At 37.5% G+C, this 24,322-nt stretch overlaps 1 protein-coding gene across 1 annotated transcript in view; it reads right to left on the minus strand.

Moving 5' to 3' along the window:
- The window catches only part of OSTM1 (osteoclastogenesis associated transmembrane protein 1), a 41,774-nt gene that overhangs the window by 9,567 nt on the left and 7,885 nt on the right, over positions 1-24,322 (minus strand). Inside the window, exons 2-3 of the mRNA XM_001927476.6 lie at positions 22,532-22,646; positions 7,260-7,357 (exon numbers count right to left, since the gene is read on the minus strand). Of these exons, the coding sequence (XP_001927511.1) occupies positions 7,260-7,357; positions 22,532-22,646 (213 nt within the window). The remainder of the gene's footprint in view (positions 1-7,259; positions 7,358-22,531; positions 22,647-24,322) is intronic.

A 24,322-nucleotide genomic window follows, 5' to 3' on the forward strand; every position in this document is an offset into this window, starting at 1 on the left:
AAATTCATTGGGTAATAAACAAATTTAAGTCTTCTTATCCATGAACATGAAAACAAAACAAAACAAAAATGTCATAAGTTATTTTGTCATTTATATATCTGCTCTTATCTATCCAATTTTCCCTGAATAAATAGAGTATGCCTTTGCCTGTGCTGACTTCAACACTGTAGCCTGCCTTATTGAGACAGAGAAGACTTTATCAACAGGAAAGGAAAAGGCGCCCAAACCACATCCCCTCTTCAACCCTCTTACCCCAAGGCTTGCAATCCAGGCATTTCTAGTCAGCAAAAAGGGACTAATACAGAAGAATCGTATAATCTAAAAGGAAGCTAGTGGCTATAACATATGAATCTCAATCTTTTCCACTTCTGGGGCTGACATTTGTATTTCAAGAACAGGTTTGCTAAACAGTCAGTTCACACTTTTGTTTTCTATTTCCTTTATTCTCTACTGTGCAGTCTGCAGAAATAACATTAACTGAATATCGGAATGAAAGAGAAAAGGAAAAATTAAAGGAATTAAGCTGATGTAGGCTCTACAACATTATCCTCACCATTTATTTGACAGAGAAACTCAGTCTCCCTTTAGTTCTGCCACAAGAAATTGACTGTTTTTCACAGAACAATCGTACATTTAACTAAATGTGTGCAAGAAAAAAATGAGCACAGTACCTTGTTGGAAAAGTATAATTTAGTCATTTATATTAAAACTTAAAATGCACATATCTTTTGGCATTGCAATTTCACTTCTAGGAATCTACCAAACAGACTCATACCAATACCTCCAAAAGACTGTCCCTGTTTGCAACAGTGAAACACTGAACCAAACAAAAATCTCCAGCAATATAGGGACCGACTGACTAAATGGTGGCATAGACAAACAATAAAAAGCCCTGCAGTGTTTAAAACAAATGAGGAAGTAGGATTCTGGGAAGATAAAGACATTAGCATATGCCTGTTTCCTGATTTCTTTTCTGCAGAGATTCAAAAACAGAAGGGTAAACCAGGCCCTTAAATAGCACTGTAAATTACAGTGTGACATGCGCATTCCACTCAGGCAAGTTGTATTACAGCTCTCACACCAGTCCTAGAGAAACTAGCCAGAACCACAGTTTCTAGTGAACCTCTCCTCCTGCAACCACCCACACTGTCCTCTAGAAATGTGAGAAGATAGAATAATAGCCCCACTCTGCCTGTTAAGCAACCCACAAAAAGCAGTCTCTACAGCCAGCAAGACAGTTCAAGTTCCCAGAGAAGCCACCTGCAAAAATGTCCTAAGGTGGATCTGGTCTGGAACTCAACCACATTCCTGTCCCATCACTGAGCCAGAAGCCACCACCACAGCCAGTACTACCAATTTTATTGCTGCCACCTCTTTCTTTAGCTGGCTCCCCTCCACTCACTCACACACACACACACACACACACACACACACACACACACACACACACCCCTACAAAACACTGGTATTGCTCAGGACTCTCAGTTCTTGGGGCCTCTTTCCCATCTCTATTCACTCACATCCAAGTCTCCATAGTTGATACCATCTGTGCCTGACCAACTCTCAAGTCTATAGTTCCAGCTCACACCTCTCCCCTGAGCTCCAATCTCCTTTATAACATTGACCATTTGACATCTCAACCTGGATACTGAATAGGAATTTCATACTTAACCTGTTCAAAACAGAACTTTTAATCCCTACCTCCTATAACCAGCCTTCACCATGGCCCCATCATCCTCTCAGGTACTCAGGGACAAAAGCCTAGGGTCATCCTGATTCTTCTTCTTTCTCTGATCAGCCACAACCACTCTCCAACCTATCAGCAAGGTCTGCTAGATATACTCCTGGAATGAATTTGTCTGCATTTCTCCACTTTGCATCCAATACCCTCTCTACACCATCCCTCTCCTGTGACGGCCTCCTAATTAGGTTCCTTACTTCACTCTTGCCTATGTCCCATTGAATTTTTCCACAGGGCAGCCAGAGTGATTTTTTAACATGTATATCACATCAAGTCACATTCCTATCTTCAATGGCTTCCCCGTGTGCTTAGAATTCAATCCATACTGCTTCCTTTGTTCTACAGGGCTCTGCATGATTTGGCCTCTGCCTGTCTCCCCACATCTCATTCATATTTGCTTACTGTGCTCTAGCCAAACTGGCCTTATTCCTATTCCTTGCACAGTATCAAGCTCATTCTCTCCCCCAAGGCCTCTTGTCCTTGCTATGTGGGAAACATTCTTTCCGTGGCTGACTCTATCTCACACTTTAGATCATTTCAAAATTCACCTGCTCAGAGAGGTAGTCCCTGCCCACCCTAACTAAAGTGGGGATTCCTAATCTAGAAATCTACGATATAAAAATTCTTTTCCCTGTAAATTTCTTTCTGGCACATCTTTATGATTTATCTAACTTCACCTCTAACATATTAAAAAAAAAAAAAACAAAAAAACAAAAAAACCTGGACTCATTACGCTTAGTTAGCTCATTTCTTTGTTATTAGTCTCACCCGTACTAGGAAATATGTTCGCAGGAACAAGAATCTTATCTGCCTGGGCTCTATCCTCAGTGCCCAGAACGCTGCCTGGTATATAATGGGTGCCCAATAAATATTTGTTGAATGACTAAATGTTGGAGGGAACTTTTGAAAGCCAAGCTATAGAAACCAAACTACATATAAAGAGAGAGATTTTTTTTTTTAGCTGCTCGTCGCCCTGCTCCCCCCAACCCCAGCCTGGTATACTAATTTCTATCACATTGACTGCAAGAGCACAAAAGAAAGTGAGATGAGCCTAACAATGGACATAAAAAGAAAAAACAAACAAACAAAATGACTGAAGGAAAGACAGATTAAACCCAATCAGGGCAAATGCCCTAATGGACAATAATTCATTTAGCAAATAGGAGAGAACTTTAAAAAATTAATTATAGCCCAAGCATGAAATAAATATCCATGAATCCATATTGATCTAGGTAAATGAATAAATAAATAAATGTGGAAGAAGTGACAAATCTTCCTTTCAGAAGATTTCTAAATGAATTAAGTAAACACCCCTCTGGGACTTGGAGCTTAATTTCCCCACCCCTACTTCTGATTATTTAATGACTTGTTTCCAAAGAATAGAACATGAAAAGAGGAAGAAAAAGGTATCTCTACATTAAAGAAACCTGGAAAATACTACCTTGCTCATGATCAAGATTAACATCATCAGGGATAAATCATGTTGATAGCATGTATCTCTGACAGGATTTGATGAGAAATGTACTTCATTTCTGTGGTGTTCTTCCCCCAAATGCATAGCCTCAGTGTAATCATGAGAAAAACATTCGGCAAACCCAAATTGAGGGACAGTCTACAAAATACTTGACCAGTACTCCTCAAAATTGTCAAAGTCATGAAAAACCAAGGTAAGCCTGAAAAACTGTCACAGACCAGAAAAGACTAAGTGTGGCACAGTGGGAAATAAGTATTTGGTCTTTGTCCCTGGTTCCTAGCTCACAGCTCCTAAAACCTTACTCAGAGTGTAGGAGTACTCCAAAACACACAGTCTTCTGCATGTGAATGAGATAACTGGAGGCTGGGGACCCCTAGATAGCTTCAGGATGATGACTGGGCAAAGAAAGACCAGGAGATGATCAGAGAACTTTCAGCCCTACCCCTGACATCTAAGGAGGGAAAATGAGCTAGAGATAGAGGTAATCACCAATTGCCAGTGATTTAATCAATCATGCCTAAGTAATGAGACTTTCATAAAAAACCCTAAATGCCTGGAGAGCTTGCTTTCAGGTTGGTGAACACACTGATGTGCTGGGAGGGTGGGGCACCCAGAGAGGGTATGGAAGCTCTGCACACACACTCTCCCTGATACTTTCTCCCCTGCATCTCTTTCATTTGGCTGCTCCTGAATTGCATCCTTTATAATAAACCAGTACATACAAGTAAAGCGTGTACCTGAGTTCTGTGAGTCATTCCAGCAAATTATTGAACCTGAAAGGGAGTGAACTGTGGGAACCTCTTGACTTTGCAGCCAAGTTGGACACAAGTGTAGGTAAGCTGTGATGCATCTGAAATGAGGACTGGCTTGTGGAGTCTGTGGAGTCTGATGCTAATTCCAGGTAGTTAGTGTCAGAATTGAAAGGAATTGTAGGACAACTAGTTGGTGTCAGAGAACCAGAAATCTGATTGTTGGTGTGAGAAACCTTCACATACGTGGTGTCCAAAGTGTTATGAGTAAACCAGCTCACTAAGGAAACACGACGACATGCAATGCAGTAACCTGGATGGAGAAAGAAGGACTTTCCTGGAAAAACTAACGAATATGAATCACCTCTGGAGTTTAGTTAATACTAATGTACCGACGTTGGTTTCTCAGTTGTGATAAATGTACATAGTAATAAAAAATGTTAACTTAGGGGAAACTAGATGAGGGATATATGGGAAATTTTTGTACTAACTTGGCAATTTTGCTATAAATCTAACACAAATCTAAAATTTTTAATTAAATGAGCATTATGTCATAATATCTACAACTTACTTTCAAATGCTTCAGCAAGAAAAATAAAAAGCACATATATGCGGAAGTTCCCATTGTGGCTCAGCGGTAGCAAGCCCAACTAGTATCCACAAGAGTTCAATCCCTGGTCTCTCTCAGTGAGTTAAGGATCTGGCATTGCCACGATCTGTGGCATAGGTCACAGATTTGGCTTGAATCCTGTGTTGCTGTGGCTGTGGGGTAGGCTGGCAGCTGCAGCTCTAATTCAACCCCTAGCCTGGGAACTTAGGGCAGGTGCCGCCCTAAAAAGAAAAAAAAAAAAAAGAAAAAGAAAAAAAAATTATGTCACTCATATAAAAAATAAACTTTCAAAAAACTCTTAAATCTTTCAAAGAACAAATCAAAATTAAAATGAAAACTTATTTAGAAATAAATTAAATACAACCCCTTTATATCAGAATCTACTATTGGAAAGGCCAATGTTATAAATTTAGAGTTTGAGAATTATGTCATTTTTGAGCAAGAAAGGTTGAAAATAAATTAACCATTCAATTCAAGGAACTAGAAAATGACAAAATCAAAAGAATATAGTAGGAATTAATAAACGTAAAAGTGCAGATAACACATTAGGAAAAATAAAACAGAAACTAATAAATACAGCCAAATGTAGGTTTTCAAAAAGGTCAATAAAAACAAATGGACCTTTAACAAGCCTGAAGAAAATTCAAGAGAAAAAAAAGACTCACAAATACAGCATTTGGAATAAGAAAGGAAATGCAGCTACACATATGACAGAAATGTCAAAGAGTAACCAGTTACTAAATGCAATGCATTATCCTGGAATGAATCCTGAAACAGAAAAAGGACATTAGTAGAAAAACTAGTGAAATCAGAATAAAATCTGGCACTTAGTTAACAGCTACATACCAGTGTTGATTTCTTATTTTTGACAAATGTACCATGGAAACATAAGGTGAAAACTAGGCAAAACTAGGCCAGGGATATATAGGAATTCTCTGTATTACCTTTGCAACTTTTCTATAAATCTAAAATTATTCCAAAACAAAACATTTAAAAAGAAAACAGCCACAGGGAACTATATCTAATCTCCTGGGACAGAACATGATGGAAAATAATATAAAAAAAGAATGTATATATATGTAAAACTGAGTCACTTTGTTATACAGCAGAAATTGGCACAGCAGTATAAATCAACTACAATTTAAAAAAAGAAAGAAAGAAAATAGCCAGTTAAAATCTGTAATAGGGGAAGAAAGGATATCATCAATAAGGGCACCAAATACTATATAATACCTTGAAATTAACTTAGGAAAGGTATAAACCTATATGAAATTTAAATAAGTAAAATTGTGCTAGAGAACATTTAAAAATAAAGAATAATGGTGGTTGCCAGGGGTTTGGGAAGAAGGAAATGGGAAGTTATCGTTTAATGTGTACAGAGTTTCGGTTTGAGAAGGTGAAAAAATTCTGGAGATAGATGGTGCTAGAGTTGCACAACTATGTGAGTATACTCACTGCCACCGAGCTGTACACTTCAAAATCGTAATGTGGTAAATTTTATATTCTATTTATTTTTTCTTTTTATGGATGCACCCACAGCATGTGGAAGTTCCCAGACCAGGGGTCAAATCCAAGCCTCAGCTGCAACCTATGCCACAGCTGCAGCAATACCAGATCCTTAAAACACTTAGTGGGCCAGGGATCAAACCTGTGCTACCACAGAGACAGCACTGGATCCTTAATTCACTGCACCACAGCAGGAATTCTGTCTATTTCATTGCAATAAAAAAGATAGTGAGGGAGTTCCCATTGTGGCTCAGTGGTAATGAACGCGACTAGTATCCATGAAGAGTGGATTGGATCCCTGGCCTCACTCAGGGGGTTAAGTATCCAGTATTGCTATGAGCTGTGATGCAGGTCACAGACTTGGCTCAGATCCTGTGTTGTTGTGGCTGGGGAGTAGGCTGGTAGCTGCAGCTCCGATTGGACCCCTAACCTGAAAACTTCCATATGCCACATGTGTGGCCCTAAAAAAAAAAAAAAAAAAAAAAAAAGGTGAATATATCATATTCCTAGATAGGAAAGCTCAATATCATATATGACATGTCAATTTCCCCCAAATGATGAATCTAAAATGTAATGCAATTGTAATATGAAAATGATTGATTTTTTAAAAACTTGATTCTTAAATTCATTTCATGGATTTATTTAGTAAGTCATGTTTGTTTTTGTTTTCGCTTTTTGGCCATGCCATGGCATGTGAAAGCTCCTGGGATAGGGATCGAACCCATGCCACAGCAGCAACCCAAGATGCTGCAGTGACAACCCCGGATCCTTAACCCACTGCACCTCAAGGTAAGTCACATTTTAACAGTCAAAAAGCCACCAGGAAAAAAACGTAGGAGCTAAAATTTACTTCTTACACCAAAATAAATTTCAGATAGATAAAAGATGTTTAAATATACGAAACCATAAAAGTAATGAAAGAATAAAAGAAAATTTTAAAATAACCTCAAAGTGGAAAAAGTCAGGGTAGATTTTACTAGTCCCATCCTATAAATAGAAAAATGAAGTTTTGATGACTTGCCTAAGGGCTAGTAATAGAAGAACTAAGCAGAAATCCAGGTCTACCTCTACCTTGTGTATATAAATAAATATCAACAATCAATGCTATAAAAATTATAATTATTTATTATTCATTTGGACAAAGCAGCATTTTAATTTCTAGTATTATATATAAAATACCTGAAGGTTATTCTCAAAGCAGGTCAAGGTGTCATTAAATAGATTGAGGAAGTACACCGTGCTATTTGATAATTCTTCACTTTTGTTCGTTAAACAATCTGTTAAGGAACCAAAAAAGTAAATAAATATATATCAAGCAACAATTATATATTGTTATTTATCTCTCAAGCTGTTATCTTCTGTTTGTCGTAATCATTTATTCAAACAAGCATGTGTCCCACATCAAGAGAATTTTCCATATATATGAAGCTTACCCCTTAAGTTCCAACTGGTTTACATCATAACTGGTTTCATAAAATCTCAAAATAAACATATACTCTTGTGTCTTTGTAAAAACAATATACCAAATAAAGTTTAAATTGATTTTTTGACAGTACAAAGTCTTAATCATGAATATTGGTTATCAAATGTTGCCTTAATAGGGGTACACTAAGTGCTGTTTAGGAATGACAATTTATCCTGCATGAATTTCAGCTAAATTCACATACTTTTTGATTCCTTTCTGTTAAATTTAGTGGTTCTGGATCTCTTCCATTTTCACTAGTGGGTCAGTTACTGCATCCAAGAGTGTAATCTTTTAAATCTGCTCTTTCTAAGCTATTGTGAGCTGGGAGACCAGGGAAACAAGCTGGTGAGAATTCTGCCTAAAATACTGATAAAGGGGAGTTCCCTTGTGGAGCAGCAGGTTAAGGCTCTGGCGCTGTCACTGCAGTGGCTCAAGTTGCTGCCATGGCTCGAGTTTGATCTCTGGCTCAGGACGTTCCACATGCTACAGGAGTGGAAAAAACAACAACTACAACAACAACAAACCTGCAATAAAAGGGCTTCAAGTAAAATCTGAAAATAAATACAATTGTTTTACATCTTTCTAAAAATCTTACATAAATGAAATCTCCTGTAACTTGCTACTCTTGCCTAGCATGAGTTCAAGTTCATTTCTTTGAATTGTTTTCTATGTAAGAACACAGCACCACTAAGTTATTTATTCACCCTTATTGGACAACCCTATCCTCATTTGCTTTTACTTCTTGTGCTCTCAGCTTACTCTGGGACCTGGGTTCAAGTACCTGGCTTCACATTCTGGAACTCCTGGTCAGCCATTTCAATCTAACTCTCTGCTCTCTTTACATTTCACATGCTCACAAATATCTTCAACCTTGGACAGCCTTCACTGACTTTCTCTACTACCAATTCTGGTTGTAGCTCAATATTACAAAAACTTCAAAAGTTGCAATGAGGGGACTTGATTCAAACTAATTTCAGGGTCACAAAACAATGTAGATGCCTACCAGTTACTCCACAAGGAATGTTCAAAATATTTTCTATTCTCTAGTACTCAACCATACTGCTGTCTCTCTTAATTTCAACTATAATGATAGCTATAATGATATCTGTATATTATATTCACTCAGGGCCATTTAGTATGATCTCTCTCAACTGGGAGTGCAGAGACAGGATAGAAGGCTATTGTAATTATCGAGAAGAAAGGTGGCAATGCAAACAGAAAGAAATCAGAAATCAATGGATAAGAGACTGAATAGGCAGCGAAGAGTACCAGAATATGCCAACCCAAAACATGCCTCTTTGGCATATGGATTATTTTGAGCTAAAAGCCCTTTTTAGAGCTTTTAGGAAAAACTGTAAAAACAGGGCACAAGTTTTTATTTTGTAAATAAAATTTCCACTGCTAAAGGAAATTTCCATTTGTAAATGATAATCTCTCTCTGAAGTAAAAGAAAAAGAGGGATTCTTTAACAACTAACTCTTACCGGTACAGAAGGCTCTAACTTAAATATACATAACCAACATCACTAAACAATTCTGTTTATCATACTTTTCCTGGCCACCTTTCTGTCACTGTTTCCTCCACCCAGGATACCCAAAACTCTTTTCCTCCTATTAGCCTTAAACGGTACATAAACCCAAATTCTAACCATCCCTGTGGGCTGCTCATCACTGGGTTCTCCCATATACACATGCACAATGTACATGTTAATAAACTTCTGCTTTCTCTTGTTACTCGGTCTTTTGCCAATTAGAGAGTCCCAGACAGAGAACCTAAAGTGGGCAGAGGAAAAAGACTTTTTTCCCCTTCCCTACAGTAGACACTAGGATACTACACACTCTAAGATATACAACAATCACCACAATGACAGCTAACCTTAAGTGAGCAGTTGCTATGTTTCATGTGCTATGTATGTACTTTAAACACATTTACTCAACTCTTAATAGAAATCCTATGAGGCAAGAACTATCATTATCGCTACTTTCTAAATAAGGAATAGAGGTTGAGAGGAATTAAGCAAGTTGCCCAAGGTCACAAAACTGGTAATTAAAACTGTGGAATTTCTACTCAATCTGATTCATGAGGTTGCACTTTCAAACACTGCAAAATAAACACAATATTCGCATATACACTTCAATCAATTAAAGTTCAATACTGGGAGTCAATAAATACCTGCCACTGCTCCTCCCTCAACCCATAGATTCCTTACACCAGGCAGGAATGCACACAGTAGCTACTAACTAACCAGTGCTGGCAGCTGAGATGAAGCCTAAAACTATTGAACCGGCAGCAACTAGCACCTTAAGATGCCTTTGTGCAAACTAGAAAAAGATGTGCCCTCTGGATAGATGTCTTTACAAAAAGCACTTTTACCTCCAGAACCTGAGCTGAAATTCAACCCCATTCACTCCCTGACGGGCCCCTAGTGTAGGATTTAGTCTGCACCTGGTATTCCTGGGGCCCTGCTGACAAACCTGTTCCAAGAGTCTTTCCCCCTCTGAACTTATGTACTCTACATTCTCCACAGCTCTATCTTCTCAAGCATGTAAGTCCTGTTCTGACCACCTTATCACTTAAAAATCTGAGGGATCACGTCACAAATTAGAAGATAGCCAGAAAAATAAAGTGATACACTGATGATCAAACATTAAGTTAGTAAGACACTGAAATACAAAATATATTTTCCAGGCTCTCAATTAAATATTGTCTTAAATATACCATCTTTCTTTACTATTTAAAAATGTTACTCTTTCTGTCTTCTTTCAAAAAGTTCACACTAAATTCTTAAAAAACAAAACATAAGCCTCTCATAATCCTGGTTTAACATCATCACAAAGTAGCCTTGAATCTCCTTACATGTGGTAGAGTATATACAAATAAAAACAAACACAGCTACAAATATGTATAATATTAGCATACTGGGCTAACAAGATTGAACAGGTTTTCAGTTTTTGTAGTTGACATTTTGCAGGAGAGTAGAGGGAATACAATTTAATCCATAGCAATTGTACATCTGTGTTAAAATGAGCCATGTCATGGCAATTGACATACACAATATGGGGGTATGTGTGTCCCTGTATTGCCTACAAAATAGGATAAAGCATGAATATGAGAGAGCAATGGCAATTTCTTGCATATGAAGTACATAACTGAAATATATATTTTTTGTCTTTTTAGGGCCACACACAGCATATGGAGGTTCCTAGGCTAGGGGTCTAATTGGAGCTGGGGCCACTGGCCTACACCACAGCCACAGTGACACCAGATCCAAACTGCGTCTGCGACCTACAGCTCATGGCAATGCTGGATCCTTAACCCACTGATCAAGATCAGGGATCAAACCTGCCTCCTCATGGATCCTGCTTGGGTTCGTTATTGCTAAGCCATGACGGGAACTCCCAAAATAATTTCTTGGTAAAAAAGTAATTTATAGAATAACAAAAGATAAATAAAAACAAAAGGAAAAAATAATTTATGAAGGAAGTGTCTCTGAACAAAGAACTTAATCTCTTTTAATAACAACCATTCCTTTTCACTTGGAATAATTTAAAAATTAAATCAAAAGCTAATATAGACTGGTCATCTTATTAAGTACTGCATAATACAGAACTATCAAAATTTTTTCAATGATCATTAGACAGTGATATTATAAAGCACAAAGGAGTTCACTTATACAATGGGATTTAAAATGTCTTCATTATTAAAGATCCCTGACTTTCTGATTTAAAACAAAGGAACTCCTATAAAATTCCTCTTTTATCCTTGGCGCAGGAATTGAGAGCATAAAGTTATAATAGTAAGAAGCTATATATTTTAGAAATTAGTAAGTTCAGAAATATTAGTAATAATAAAGCTCTCTATAAGCACTAAGTGAAGTGGTCATTATGAATTTTTCTCATCTCACATAATCAATGCAGCCTCATCAAGGACAGATTAGCATAGCTTCTTTCTCAGTGAGGACTCAAGAATCAGCTCAAGAGGCATTTTTAAAGGTGTTAAGGATTCAAGTTAAGACTTTACACAGTAACCAACAAAATATCATAACAGGAATCATGCATCTTTAGATAAAGTATTTGGCATCTACTAGGAGTCTGTATAAAGATCTCCGCTGGTTTTCAAAACTAGTTTTATAGAAAACCACAGAGACAATCACCAATTTCTGAAAAATAGGTCAAGCTTCAGAAAATTTAGCACAAACCATCAGAACTTTGTATCTAAACAACATAATTAAGTTTAATAAGTATGAAAACTAGGACATTTTCAGTTATAAGATATAAATAAGTAGGTCTAACAAAGTATGCTACCATTTAGATAAAATATGGGAAGGATGAGTTCTGATTAATTGATCTTCTGATTAATGATTAAATTTTATTATTGATTTTTCAAGAATCAAAACATAGGTGAAGAATGGCAGAATGTGCCTTTCCAAATAGGCTTCTCTGCCATAAGGATTATTTTAAACTGAAGACACTTGGAAAATGGCAAATGCAGAGAGAATCTTTCTGTGAATTCCCCTTATCTGCCTGGAGACAGATCCTCCAAAATAAACTCAATTGTCATAAATCTCTTCTCTAGGAGTTTCATCAACTAAGGGTGATTTTATCCTATTGGAGGATCGGAGACCAATCAAACAGAATGGAGAGTCCAGAAATAAATTCCTGCGTATACAGCAAACTATGAGCTGAACTCAAAGAAACAGAGAGCAGAACAGTGATTGCCAAAGGTGGAGGGATATGGAGAGATGTTGGTCAAAGGGTATAAACCACCAGTTGTAAGATGAGTAAGTTCTGGAGATCTAATGTACAGTATGGTGATTTTAGTTAGCAATACTATGATATGGTTGAAAGTTGGTAAGAGAATAAGCCTTAAATGTTCTACACACACACACACACACACACACACACACACACACACACACACACACACACAGTGGTAATTATGTGATAAGATGGAGGTGTTACCTAACTCTATGGTGGTAATCATTCTGCAATACAGAAGTATATCCAATAAACATACTGTACACTTTAAACAATGTTACATGCCAATTATATCTCAATAAGGTTGAAAAAGAAAAAAATCAAAAACAAAAAACCAAAACACTTTGCCATAAAATAATTCATGGTCTCATCTAATCTGGTCACTCAACAGTCAACAGTCATATGCCTAAAAAAACCAAGAGCATCTCAATAACCAGGCTATCCCTGTGTCAGCAATACACTTCAGATAACAGCTTTAAATATGTGTACAAGAAAAACCGTTAATATATATTCTTTATTTCTTAGCACTCATTCTCCACAGTTTCCATGTTATTTGTGATATGAATTGGATGAGTTGTGTTCTTCTTTGTGTGTATGCCTTTTTTAGGGCCACACCCATGGCATATGGAAGTTCCCAGGCTAGGTGTTGAATCAGAGCTGTAGCCGCCAACCTACGCCACAGCCACAACAGGCAAGATCCAAGCCAAGTCTGGGACCTACACCAGAGCTCATTGCAACACTGGATCCTTAACCCCCTGAGCAAAGCCAGGGATCGAACCTGCATCCTCAGGATAATAATCAGGTTTGTTACTGCTGAGCCACAATGAGAACTCCGGACAAGTTGTGTTCTTAACACGCCTTTTGAGTTTAAATCAGATTCCAAAAACTCATTTTCTAAGAAGACTAGTATCATTCAAAAACTTAGGAAGTCTAAAGATAAAATATATGTTAGTGGTAATGGATGGCACTCTCTTTAATTGAATTTCTAGCCTTCCTTTCATCAAGTAATAATGGCAAAGACTAGGTACCAACCCACAGCTAGATCAAATAGAAAGAAAGGTGATTTTTGGCAGTGTATTGATTTTTTTTGGCCATGCCCACACCATGAAGAAGTTCCTGGGTCAGGGATCAAACCTATACCACAGCAGTGAACATCAAGTCCTCAACCACAAGGCCACCAGGGAACTCTGGCAATGTATTAACTTTAATAATATTCTTTAAACAGTATTTTAGCTTTTATATTTTACATGTTTTATATTTTAAATATTATTTTAAAAATTTTAATAGTTCCTTAAAATCACTTTAAAAGATTTTTAACCTATATGTTTACAGTTTTACATTTTCTAACACAGAGGATGAAAAAGGAATAGTCATTTTAAATCAAGAGATATGTTCTTACAAAATGGATCATATATTGGTTTAAGGCTCAAGTTAAAAACACATTTTTTTTTTTTTTTGTCTTTTTGTTGTTGTTGTTGCTATTTCTTGGGCCGCTCCCACGGCATATGGAGGTTCCCAGGCTAGGGGTTGAATCGGAGCTGTAGCCACCGGCCTACGCCAGAGCCACAGCAACGCGGGATCCGAGCCACGTCTGCAACCTACACCACAGCTCACGGCAATCGTTAACCCACTGAGCAAGGGCAGGGACCGAACCCGCAACCTCATGGTTCCTAGTCGGATTCGTTAACCACTGCGCCACGACGGGAACTCCTAAAAACACATTTTTAAAATGCATCAGTAGTTTTTGTTCTTCCTTCATGATTTTTCTCCTTCCCATTTTATCTTTTAGGTACTATACTGAATACACTCTATCTATATTGCTGACATCACCTATCAGCTCTGTATTTGCAAATTTAATAACTAGATCACCATAAAAAGTTAATTGAGGAGTTCCCATCGTGGCTCAGTGGTTGATGAGTCCGACTGGGAACCATGGGGTTCCGGGTTCGATCCCTGGCCTTGCTCAGTTGGTTGGGGATCTGGCGTTGCCGTGGGCTGTGGTGTGGGTCACAGACTCGGCTCAGATCCTGCGTTGCTGTGGCTCTGGTGTAGCTCCGATTGGATCCCTAGCCTGGGAACCTGCCTGTGCTGCGGGAGTGGCTCAAGAAAGGGCAGGTAGATGGAGAAAAAAAAAAAATGTTAATTGAGACCAAAGACTTTGTGGCTTGTTATTTAACAATTTTAAACAAGTTCTGAGACAACAAACTAGCCTTTTTTTGGGGGGGGGGACAGTGATCAAACCCACGCCACAACAGTGGCCTGAGCTGGATCCTGAACCCCTAGGCCACTAGGGAACTCCCCTGATCAGTCTTTTTCATGTTTAAATAAAAAGGCAGATAATCCAAATTTTTCTTAATGTTTATATTGTGATTTTCATGTATATAACAGAGGGGCGGTAATAATTTTCCCTCTACTCTGCTAAGTTCTCAGCTAAGGCACCTGTAACAAAAGACAGATCAAGAGGAGAAAAACAGAAGTTTATTAACTTGTGTGTGTTGTGTATACATGGAAGACAAAGGGAAATTGAGTAACTCAAAGAAATGGCCTAGGATTCAGGCTTAAATATCATCTTTAGCTAAAAACAAAGAAAGAAGGGTGTAGAGAAGATCAGCTATGGGGAAGTGATCAGGAAAATCAAGGTAAACATGTGTAAGGTTATACAGCATTATGTTCCTGTGTTCTTTTGTAATTTAGAAATTTTTCTTCCTGGTACAGAAAGGGAGACACTCTTACAAATTTAAGGGACAAATTTCCCTTAAAAAAAATGGTTATTCCTACTTTGTTTTCAGATCTTCTCTTGTGTCTGCTGTTTCTCAAAATAATCAGCTTAAAATAATCCTTATGCCAAAGAGGGATATTTTGGGATGGCACATTCTAGTCTCCTGCAATACAAAATGACAACATCCTAGGCAAACTTCTGATCAGACACAAATTCATTTAGAATTGTAGTGTGAGGAGTTCCCATTGTGGCCCAGGAGTAACGAACCCAACCAGTATCCGTGAGGATGCAGGTTTGATCCCCGACCCCGCTCAGTGGGTTAAGGATCCAGGATTGCCATGAGCTGTGGTGCAGGTTGCAGACTCGGCTCAGATCCTGCATTGCTCTGGCTGTGGTGTAAGGCCAGCAGCTACAGCTCCGATTGGACCCCTAGCCTGGCTACTTCCATATGCTGCAGGTGTGGCCCTAAAAAAAAAAAGATTTAAAAAAATAAAATAAAAATTGTAGTGTGATATAACTGCCTTCTTCCATTTTATTAAAAGAGTACATATCCTTTGTATTCATTATTTTACCTATTTCTAAAGGCCAAGGATTTAAAAAAACAATGCCTGGATAGGTAAGAAATGAATTTTCTTTTAAGCACAAGGTAAAGAGTACACTTTAGCATCATTTATTAAGAAAATAAAAGAGTAAGGATCCCATGAAATCAGTGGTTTAATAGATCTGGTTGCTAGAGATGAGACTGTCTTAGGACCTGATGCCTGATTCCTAATCATTGTCGAGGGTTAACATTAAAAATATGCAACTCTATTGAAAACTTTTTTTTGCACATTATCTAGTTTCAACTTATATGTAGTGCTGATAGGTCTTTACAATAAAAAGAGAATATTTTATATTTATATTTTTAGAAAAAGACTAGGTTTTCCATAATATCAAACATACAGCATAAATATTAAACTTTGTAGGGCTAATTAAAGTGCATTTATGTTCCTTAAAATGGAGACTGTGCAATGGATTTATCAAACAGAACTTTAAAAACAAAATTAGCCCTTAACACATGAACACTGCCTATTCAGATGAACAATCTTGAAGCCTTTTGAATTTAGTTCTAGACTTTTGATTTTCAGTTCATTTATATTCTCTGGGTCCTCATTCTACCTCATAAGGCTTACTGTGAAGCTCAAATGAGCCAAGGGTCATGAAATTGAGAAATATTATTTAATTTAATTGCCGACTTGTTACTCACCTTCTTTAGATCATTTTTTTTTCCTTCCTTCAAATTTTTCACTACTTTGAAGAGAAAATTAGGATTGTTCAAGTAACAATGCTTTATTAAATTTTGGCAAAAATGGGAAAGTTTTATAAATAATTCTTTAAATTTTTCACAAAATGTTCATATTACCTTTATTAAATAGATTTGCAGAGAACATAATTACAAGTGTTTCCGAGTAATTTGGTAAAGATTATTCATTCCTAGGTAAAATGATTATTTTAGAGTGCCCAAGGGAAAACAGCTGGGTATAAATTCATAAAACTATTTAATTTATGTATAAAATACAGAATATAAATAATGAAACAATTTAAAATGTGAATGAAACAATGAGTGGGAGCTAATTTTTTTAATGCATAATCTGGTTAAAGAAAACAGCCAATCTCTCTGACTACATCTAACATATAAATACTCACTGCAGATCTGGACATTTTGTCAAATTTTTAAAAATTGCATGTATTTTTGAATTGGTATTAAATGCATAGGGTATACAGTCCTAAGGGTACAAATGTCAGTAGAATGAAAAGCTAAATTTTCATTTCTTTCCTTCCCACTCATCTATCTAATTCCCCAAAAGATGCCATACTTTTGTACTTTGCTTGGCCATCTGTTTTGGCCAAATTAAAAAAATTTTTTTTTTTTTTTTTTTTTTTTTTTTTGGCCACAGCCAAGGCATTTGCAAGTTCCTGGGTCAGGAATGGAACCAGAGCCACAGCAGTGACAATGCTGGTCCTTAAACACTAGGCCACCACGGAACTCTCCAAATTAATTTTAATTGGGAAATAAATATTTCATTTGGTCTTCAAAAGAAGTTCAATCAAGACAGGAATGTCCACTTTTACCATTTTTACTATTCAATTGTTTTGGAAGTCCTAGCAATGGCAATCAGAGAAGAAAAAGAAATAAAAGGAATCCAAATTGGAACAGAAGAAGTAAAACTATCACTGTTTGCAGATGAGAAGGTGCTATACCTAGAAAATCCAGAAAAGTGTTAGAACTCATCAATGAATTTGCAAAGTTGCAGGATGCAAAATTAATACACAGAAACCTATTGCATTTATTTATGCTAACAATGAAAGTTTAGAAAGAGAAATCAGAGAAACCATCCCATTTACCATCACATCAAAGAGAATAAAATACCTAGGGATAAACCTACCTAAAGAGACAAAAGACCAGAGTTCTCGTCATGGTGCAGCAGAAACGAATCCAACTAGAAACCGTGAGGTTGCGAGTTTGATCCTTGGCCTCACTCAGTGGGTTAAGGATCTGGCATTACCACGAACTGTGGTGTAGGTCGCGGATGTGACTCGGATCTGAAGTTGCTGTGGCTGTGGCATAGGCTGGCAGCTGTAGCTCCAATTTGACCCCTAGCCCGGGAACCTCCATATGCTGCGGGTGAGGCCCTAAAAAGGAAAAAAAAATTTTTTAATTTTAAAAAAATAAGAAAAAAGAGACCTATACTCTGAAAACTATAAGACGATGATGAAAGAAATCAAAGACGACACAAACAGATGAAAAGATGTATAATGCTCTTAGATTGGAAGGATCAATATTGTCTATACTACTCAAGGCAATCTACAGATTCAATTCAATTCCTATAAAATTACCAAGGACATTCCTCACAGAACTAAAACAGAATATTTTAAAATTTGTATGGAAACACAAAAGACCCCGAACAGCCAAAGTGATATTGAAAAGAAAAACAGAAATGGAGTAATCAGGTTCCCTGACTTCAGACAATACTACAAGTCTACAGTTACCAAAACAGCATGGTTCTGACACAAAAACAGAAACATAGATCAATGGAACAAGATAGAAGCCCAGAAATAACCCAAGCGCCTATGGTCAACTAATCTATGATAAAGGAGGTAAGAACATACAGTGGAAGAGAGTCTCTTCAATAAGTGGTGCTGGGAAAACGGGAAAGCTACATGTAAAAGAATGAAATGAGAACACTCTTTAACTCTATACACAAAAATAAATTCAAAATGGATTAAAGACCTAAGCATAAGGCCAGATACTATAAAACTCCTAGAGGAAAACACAGGCAGGATGCTCTTTGACATAAATCACAGCGACATCTTGTTTGATCCACCTCCTAGAATAAGGTCAATAAAAACAAACATAAACTAATGGGACCTAATTAAACTCAAAAGCTTTTGCACAGCCAACTATTAAAGAAACAAAAAGATGAGTTCCCGTCATGGCTCAGTGATTAACAAATCTGACTAGGTTGTAGGTTCGATCCCTGGCCTCACTCAGTGGGTTAAGGATCCGGTGTTGCTGTGAGCTGTGGTGTAGGTCACAGACGTGGCTCAGATCCCAAGTTGCTGTGGCTCTGATGTAGGCTGTCAGCAACAGATCTGTTTAGACCCCTAGCCTGGGAACCTCCACATGCTGCAGGTGTGGCCCTAGAAAAGACAAAAAACAAACAAAAAAAGAAACAAAAAGATAACCCATAGAATGGGAAAAAGATCTTTGCAAATGATACAATAGACAAGGGCCCAATCTCCAAAATATATAAACAACTCATACAACTCAACAACAAAAAAACAAATAACCCATTTTAAAAATGGGCAGAAGACCCAAACAGACATTTCCCTGAAGAAGATATAAAGATGGCCAACAGGCCCATGAAAAAATGCTCAACATCACTAATTATTAGAGAATGCAAATCAAAACTATGAGGTACCACCTCACACCAGTCAGAATGGCCATCATTAACAAGTCAACAAATAACAAATGCTGGAGAGGGTTGGAGGAAAGGGTACCCTCCTTCACTGTTGGTGGGAATATAAATTGGTATAGCCACTATGAAGAACAGCATGACTGTTTCTCAGAAAACTAAATATAGAACTACTATATGATTCAGCAATCCCACTCCTGGGCATATATCCATACAAAACTTTCATTCAAAAAAAATACATGCACCCCTATGTTAAGAGCAGCACCATTCACAATAGCCAAGACATGGAAACAACCTAAATGTCCATCAACAGATGAATAGATTAAGATGTGGTATGTATGTACACACACAAACACACACACACACACACACATACACACAATGGAATACTACTCAGACATAAAAAAGACAAAATAATGCCATTTGCAGCAACACAGATGCAACTAGAGATTCTCATATTAAGTGAACTAAGTCAGAAAAAGACAAATAACATATGATATCACTTATATGTGGCATCTAAAATATAGCACAGATGATTCTATCTACAAAACCAAAAAAGATCATGGACTTAGAGAGCAGACTTGTAGTTGCCAGGGGGAAGGGGAGAGGAGTGGGATGGATGGGATATTTGGAGTTGGTGGATGCAAACTGTAACATTTGGAATGGATGAGCAATGTGGTTCTACTATACAGCACAGGGAACTGTGTGTAATTGGGTCACTTTTCTGTACAACAGAAGTTGAAGAAACATTGTAACTCAACTATAGTTTAATAAAAAAATTTTTTAAAGAAATATTTTCAAGATAGGATACCTCACGGGAAAACAAAGGTAACCTAAGAATTTATTCTAAAGAGTTTTATACCTATTATACTGAGTAGATATGCAGCAAAATGTTTTATTTCTTTATTTTTTCAAAACTAACTGGAGAAGAATGCTACTTTGAACTACTAAATGCATTACAAAATACCTCAAGTATATAAATACCTTAAAATACCTCAAAAGTATGTGTGTGTGTGTGTGTGTGTGTATACCTCAAGTATATATACCTCAAGTGTATAAATTAAGGCATATTAGTCAAAAGAAAAGAGTCCTCCCCCTGCCTCAAAAGGAAGTTCCCTTATGGAGCAATGGGTAAAGGATCTGGCATTGCTGCAGCTGTGGCACAGGTGGGTTCGGTCCCTGGCCTGGGAACTTCCACATGCCACGTGACACAGCATGGCAAAAAAAAAAAAGTCAGCTCTAATACATACCCCACAAATTCTAAACAAATGATTTTACATAATTTGCAGTTAACATATTTTTTACTATATTAATGGATTTCTCTAAAGGCTAAGAATACTTAAAAACAGGATTTTCCATTGTGGCGCTGTGGAAATGAATCCAGCTAGTGTTCATGAGATTGCGGGTGTGATCCCCGGCCTAGTTCAGCAGGTTGGGGATCTGACTTTGCTGTGAGCTGTGGTATAGGTCACAGACACAACTTGGATCCCATGTTGCTGTGGCATAGGCCAACAGCTGCAGCTCCAATTTGACCCCTAGCCTGGGAACTTTCTTATGTCATGGGTGCAGTCCTAAAAAGACAAAAAATAAAATAAAAGGATCCTCAACCCACTGAGCAAGGCCAGGGATCGAACCCGCAACCTCATGGTTCCTAGTCAGATTCGTTAACCACTGAGCCACGACAACGGGAACTCCAGAAAAAATAAGCTCTTTAATGACTTAACATGTACAGGGATTTTTAATTTATTCTATCCTTTTCACTTCCACAGCCCATGTCCTACTTCATATTTTCTTTGCTTCTTGCCTAAACCAGTATAATGATTTTCTCACCAGTCTCTCTCTTCCTCTTCCAATGGGGTTCCATGAAAAAAAAAAAAAGGTCTTGGTAGTTAAAAAAAAAAAAAGCTCAGAAACTGCTGGGTTAATGATGTTTAAAAAGTTTCTTAGGAGTACCCTAGCGGCCTAGTGGTTAAGGATTCTGCATTGTCACTGCTGTGGCTTGGGTTTGATCCCTGGCCTTGAAACTTCTGCATGCAGCAGGCGTGGCCAAAAAATTAAATAAATAGGAAGTTCCTGAGTGGCATAGAGGGTTAAGGATCCCACATTGCTATAGCTATGGCGCAGGTTGCAACTGCCGTGTGGGTTCAATCCCTGGGCCAGGAACTTCCACATGCCTTGAGTTCAGCCTAAAATAAATAAATAAATAAATAATTCAACATGTAGTACTTCTCACTGCCTTTGATGTTCCATGTGTATTGTAAATTCCCAAGATATTATAGTACATAACATTTCTCAATACTATGATGGTGTTCTAAGCACTAGGAAAAATGTTGGCATAAATGATAAACTACCATATAGGTCAGGGGCCTACTTTTCTTTCCAACTTTATCTCCCACTGCACTTCCAGGATTCTGTAACATCTACTACACTTTTATATCTCTATGTCCATGATGCATTTCTATCTGTAATGTCCTTCTTCTCATCTCCACTCACTGAAATCATACCTGGCCATAAAGGTGTAGCATCAAAGGTAACTCCTCCAGGAAGTCATTACAAATTCTCTCCAATTTGATTTATTTTCAGCTTCCCCAAGGACTCTATCCCTATTATAGCATTTATTTGTCTGCCTTAGGTTTTATATATATATATATATTTTTTTTTTTTGTCTTTTTGCCATTTTCTTGGGCCACTCCCACGGCATATGGAGGTTCCCAGGCTAGGGGTCGAATCAGAGCTGTAGCTGACGGGCCTACGCCAGAGCCACAGCAATGCAGGATCCAAGTCAAGTCTGCAACCTACACTGCAGCTCACGGCAACACCGGATCCTTAACCCACTGAGCAAGGCCAGGGATCGAACCCACAACCTCATGGTTCCTAGTCGGATTCCTTAACCACTGAGCCATGACGGGAACTCCCTTAGGTTATATTTTAACTGTAACTTTCTTCCTCACTAAATTATAAGGCATGGAAAATGAGAATTTCCTAGCACACAGTCGGCATTCAAAACACTTATTGAGATAGTGATTTTAATTTTTCCAAAGAATGCATGCAAACAGATCTCATTTCATTATACAAATACAGATAAGTGCAAAACTAGTATAACAGATGTTATCATCTTCCTCCACCACCAGTTGACAGACTTTTAAAAACATTACTTTTCTATTAAACAATTAACACTATATAATTTATTTCATTTAATCCTCAAAACAAGGTGAGTTCCATTATTACCACCAATTTACAGATGAGGAAACTGAAGCTCCAAGAGCCAGTTACATATCTAAAATCTGACAACAGTAGCCTAATAGATGACAAAGCTTAGAATAAAACTCAGATTTGTCTGACTGCAAAGCACACCATTAACTGCTACACTTTTGTGCCTTTCAGTATTTGCCCAAGTAGTTCTCACTAATAAACCATGATGCAAACCACAGTTTATTTAAACTTAGTAATAAAATGTATTTAAAATTTTTAGAGTTCAGAGTTCACGAAAATAAAATCTGACACCTATACAGTCTGAGCCATAACTGCAACATGAAAATGAAAGAATTACTTACTTGCACAATTTGCCTTCTGCCAAGTGGAATTGAAAAACTCAGAGAGAATCACAACTATTTGCATTCTATCTGCCATTAAGAGGCTTCTGGCACAACCATGACTCTCTGAAGAATTCTGTAACAAAAAAAGAGAGAGAAAAGGGAGATAAAAATATTCAATCTGAGTATTTTTAGATTTCCCAAACAACAACTTGAGGCAAAGGAAAAAAAACTTTTAAAATAATTGATATTTATTATAAGCATTTTAACATTTTGTTTGATATAATCAAATAAGGCTGTCATTAATAATAACAACTGTAATAAAACAATAGCAGCTAACAAATACTGGTACTAGGTTCACTTGCAAGGGAAAAAAACTTTCTTCTTCAATAAATAAGTACTTGCTTCTATGGTACAATCTCAACTACTTGGGCTCACATGTAATATTTCTTACTTTGTATGCATATGAAAAAATTCTGGAAAGCTATTCACCAAAATATAGCAGTAGTTATCCTTGAATAATGGAAATAGAGCAAATTTCTTTTTTTTTTGCCTCTTTTATATTGTTTAAATTTTTCTACAATGAATATATACTATTTACAAATTTTTTAAAAATCTGGTGGCGGAGTTCCCATCGTAGCTCAGTGGTTAACGAACCCAACTAATATCCATGAGGACGCGAGTTCGATCCCTGGCCTCACTCAGTGGGTTGAGGATCTGGTGTTGCCATGAGCTGTGGTGTAGGTCGAGATATGGCTCGGATCCTGCATTGTTGTGGCTGTGGCGTAGGCCGGCAGCTATAGCTCTGATTTGACCCTGAGCCTAGGAACTTCCATGTGCTGGCGGTGTGGCCCTAAAAAGACAAATAAAATAAAATAAAATAAAATCTGGTGGATAAATGACCACAAACATTGTTTCATCTCCTGGGCAATTTTTGGCTCAAAATCTTAAAATCCATAAGAAAATGTGACACATCCAGTTTGTACCCACATAGAAGAATATGCTTTCCACAAATAATGTTAATAACGAAACTCACACTATGAAATAATAAATTCAGGTTCCTAAATTATTGGATCCTTATCTATTTCCTTCCCACCGCAAACAAGGAACTAAGTCCTGCTGATCCTTCATTCTTTCAAGGTTATTTAATTCCTACCATTTAGCAGGCACTTTAAGAATCCTAGAGTCTTGAGTATACAAAGGGTGTAAGGGAATATCATCAACAACGGGGCTTCAAGAACCTCCCCAGAGACATACAGATAAGGAATTAAATAGTGTGATGAGTAATAAAAAAGAGAGAGAGAGATCACTTAAGAAAAGTACTGATCAGAGTTCCAGTAGTGGCTCAGTGGCTAACGAATCCAACCAGGAACCATGAGGTTGCACGTTCGATCCCTGGCCTCGATCAGTGGGTTAAGGATCTGGCGTTGCTGTGGTGTAGGTCACAGACACGGCTTGGATCCCGCATTGCTGTGGCTCGGGCGTAGGCTGGCAGCTACAGCTCTGATTAGACCCATAGCCTGGGAAACTCCACGTGCCATGGGAGTGGCCCTCGAAAAGGCAAAAAGAAAAGATGGAAGGAGAGCTTAACAGCAGAATTAATTCTTGCTTTAAAATATCTCTGAAGAACATTTTAAGATGGTTACCCTTTCTGGGCTTAGTTTGGTTACCTCATTAAAGATGCAACCAAATGAATGATTGTTTTTTTTTTTGTTTTGTCTTTTGTTGTTGTTGTTATTGTTGTTGTTGTTGCTATTTCTTGGGCCGCTCCTGCGGCATTATTGTTGTTGTTGTTGTTGTTGTTGCTATTTC

The sequence above is a fragment of the Sus scrofa genome, chromosome 1 (assembly GCF_054392235.1).
Source record: "Sus scrofa isolate SSC_HxYL_T2T_F1_AM1 chromosome 1, Sscrofa_HxYL_maternal_Yorkshire_Landrace_v2.0, whole genome shotgun sequence".
Lineage (NCBI taxonomy): Eukaryota > Metazoa > Chordata > Mammalia > Artiodactyla > Suidae > Sus > Sus scrofa.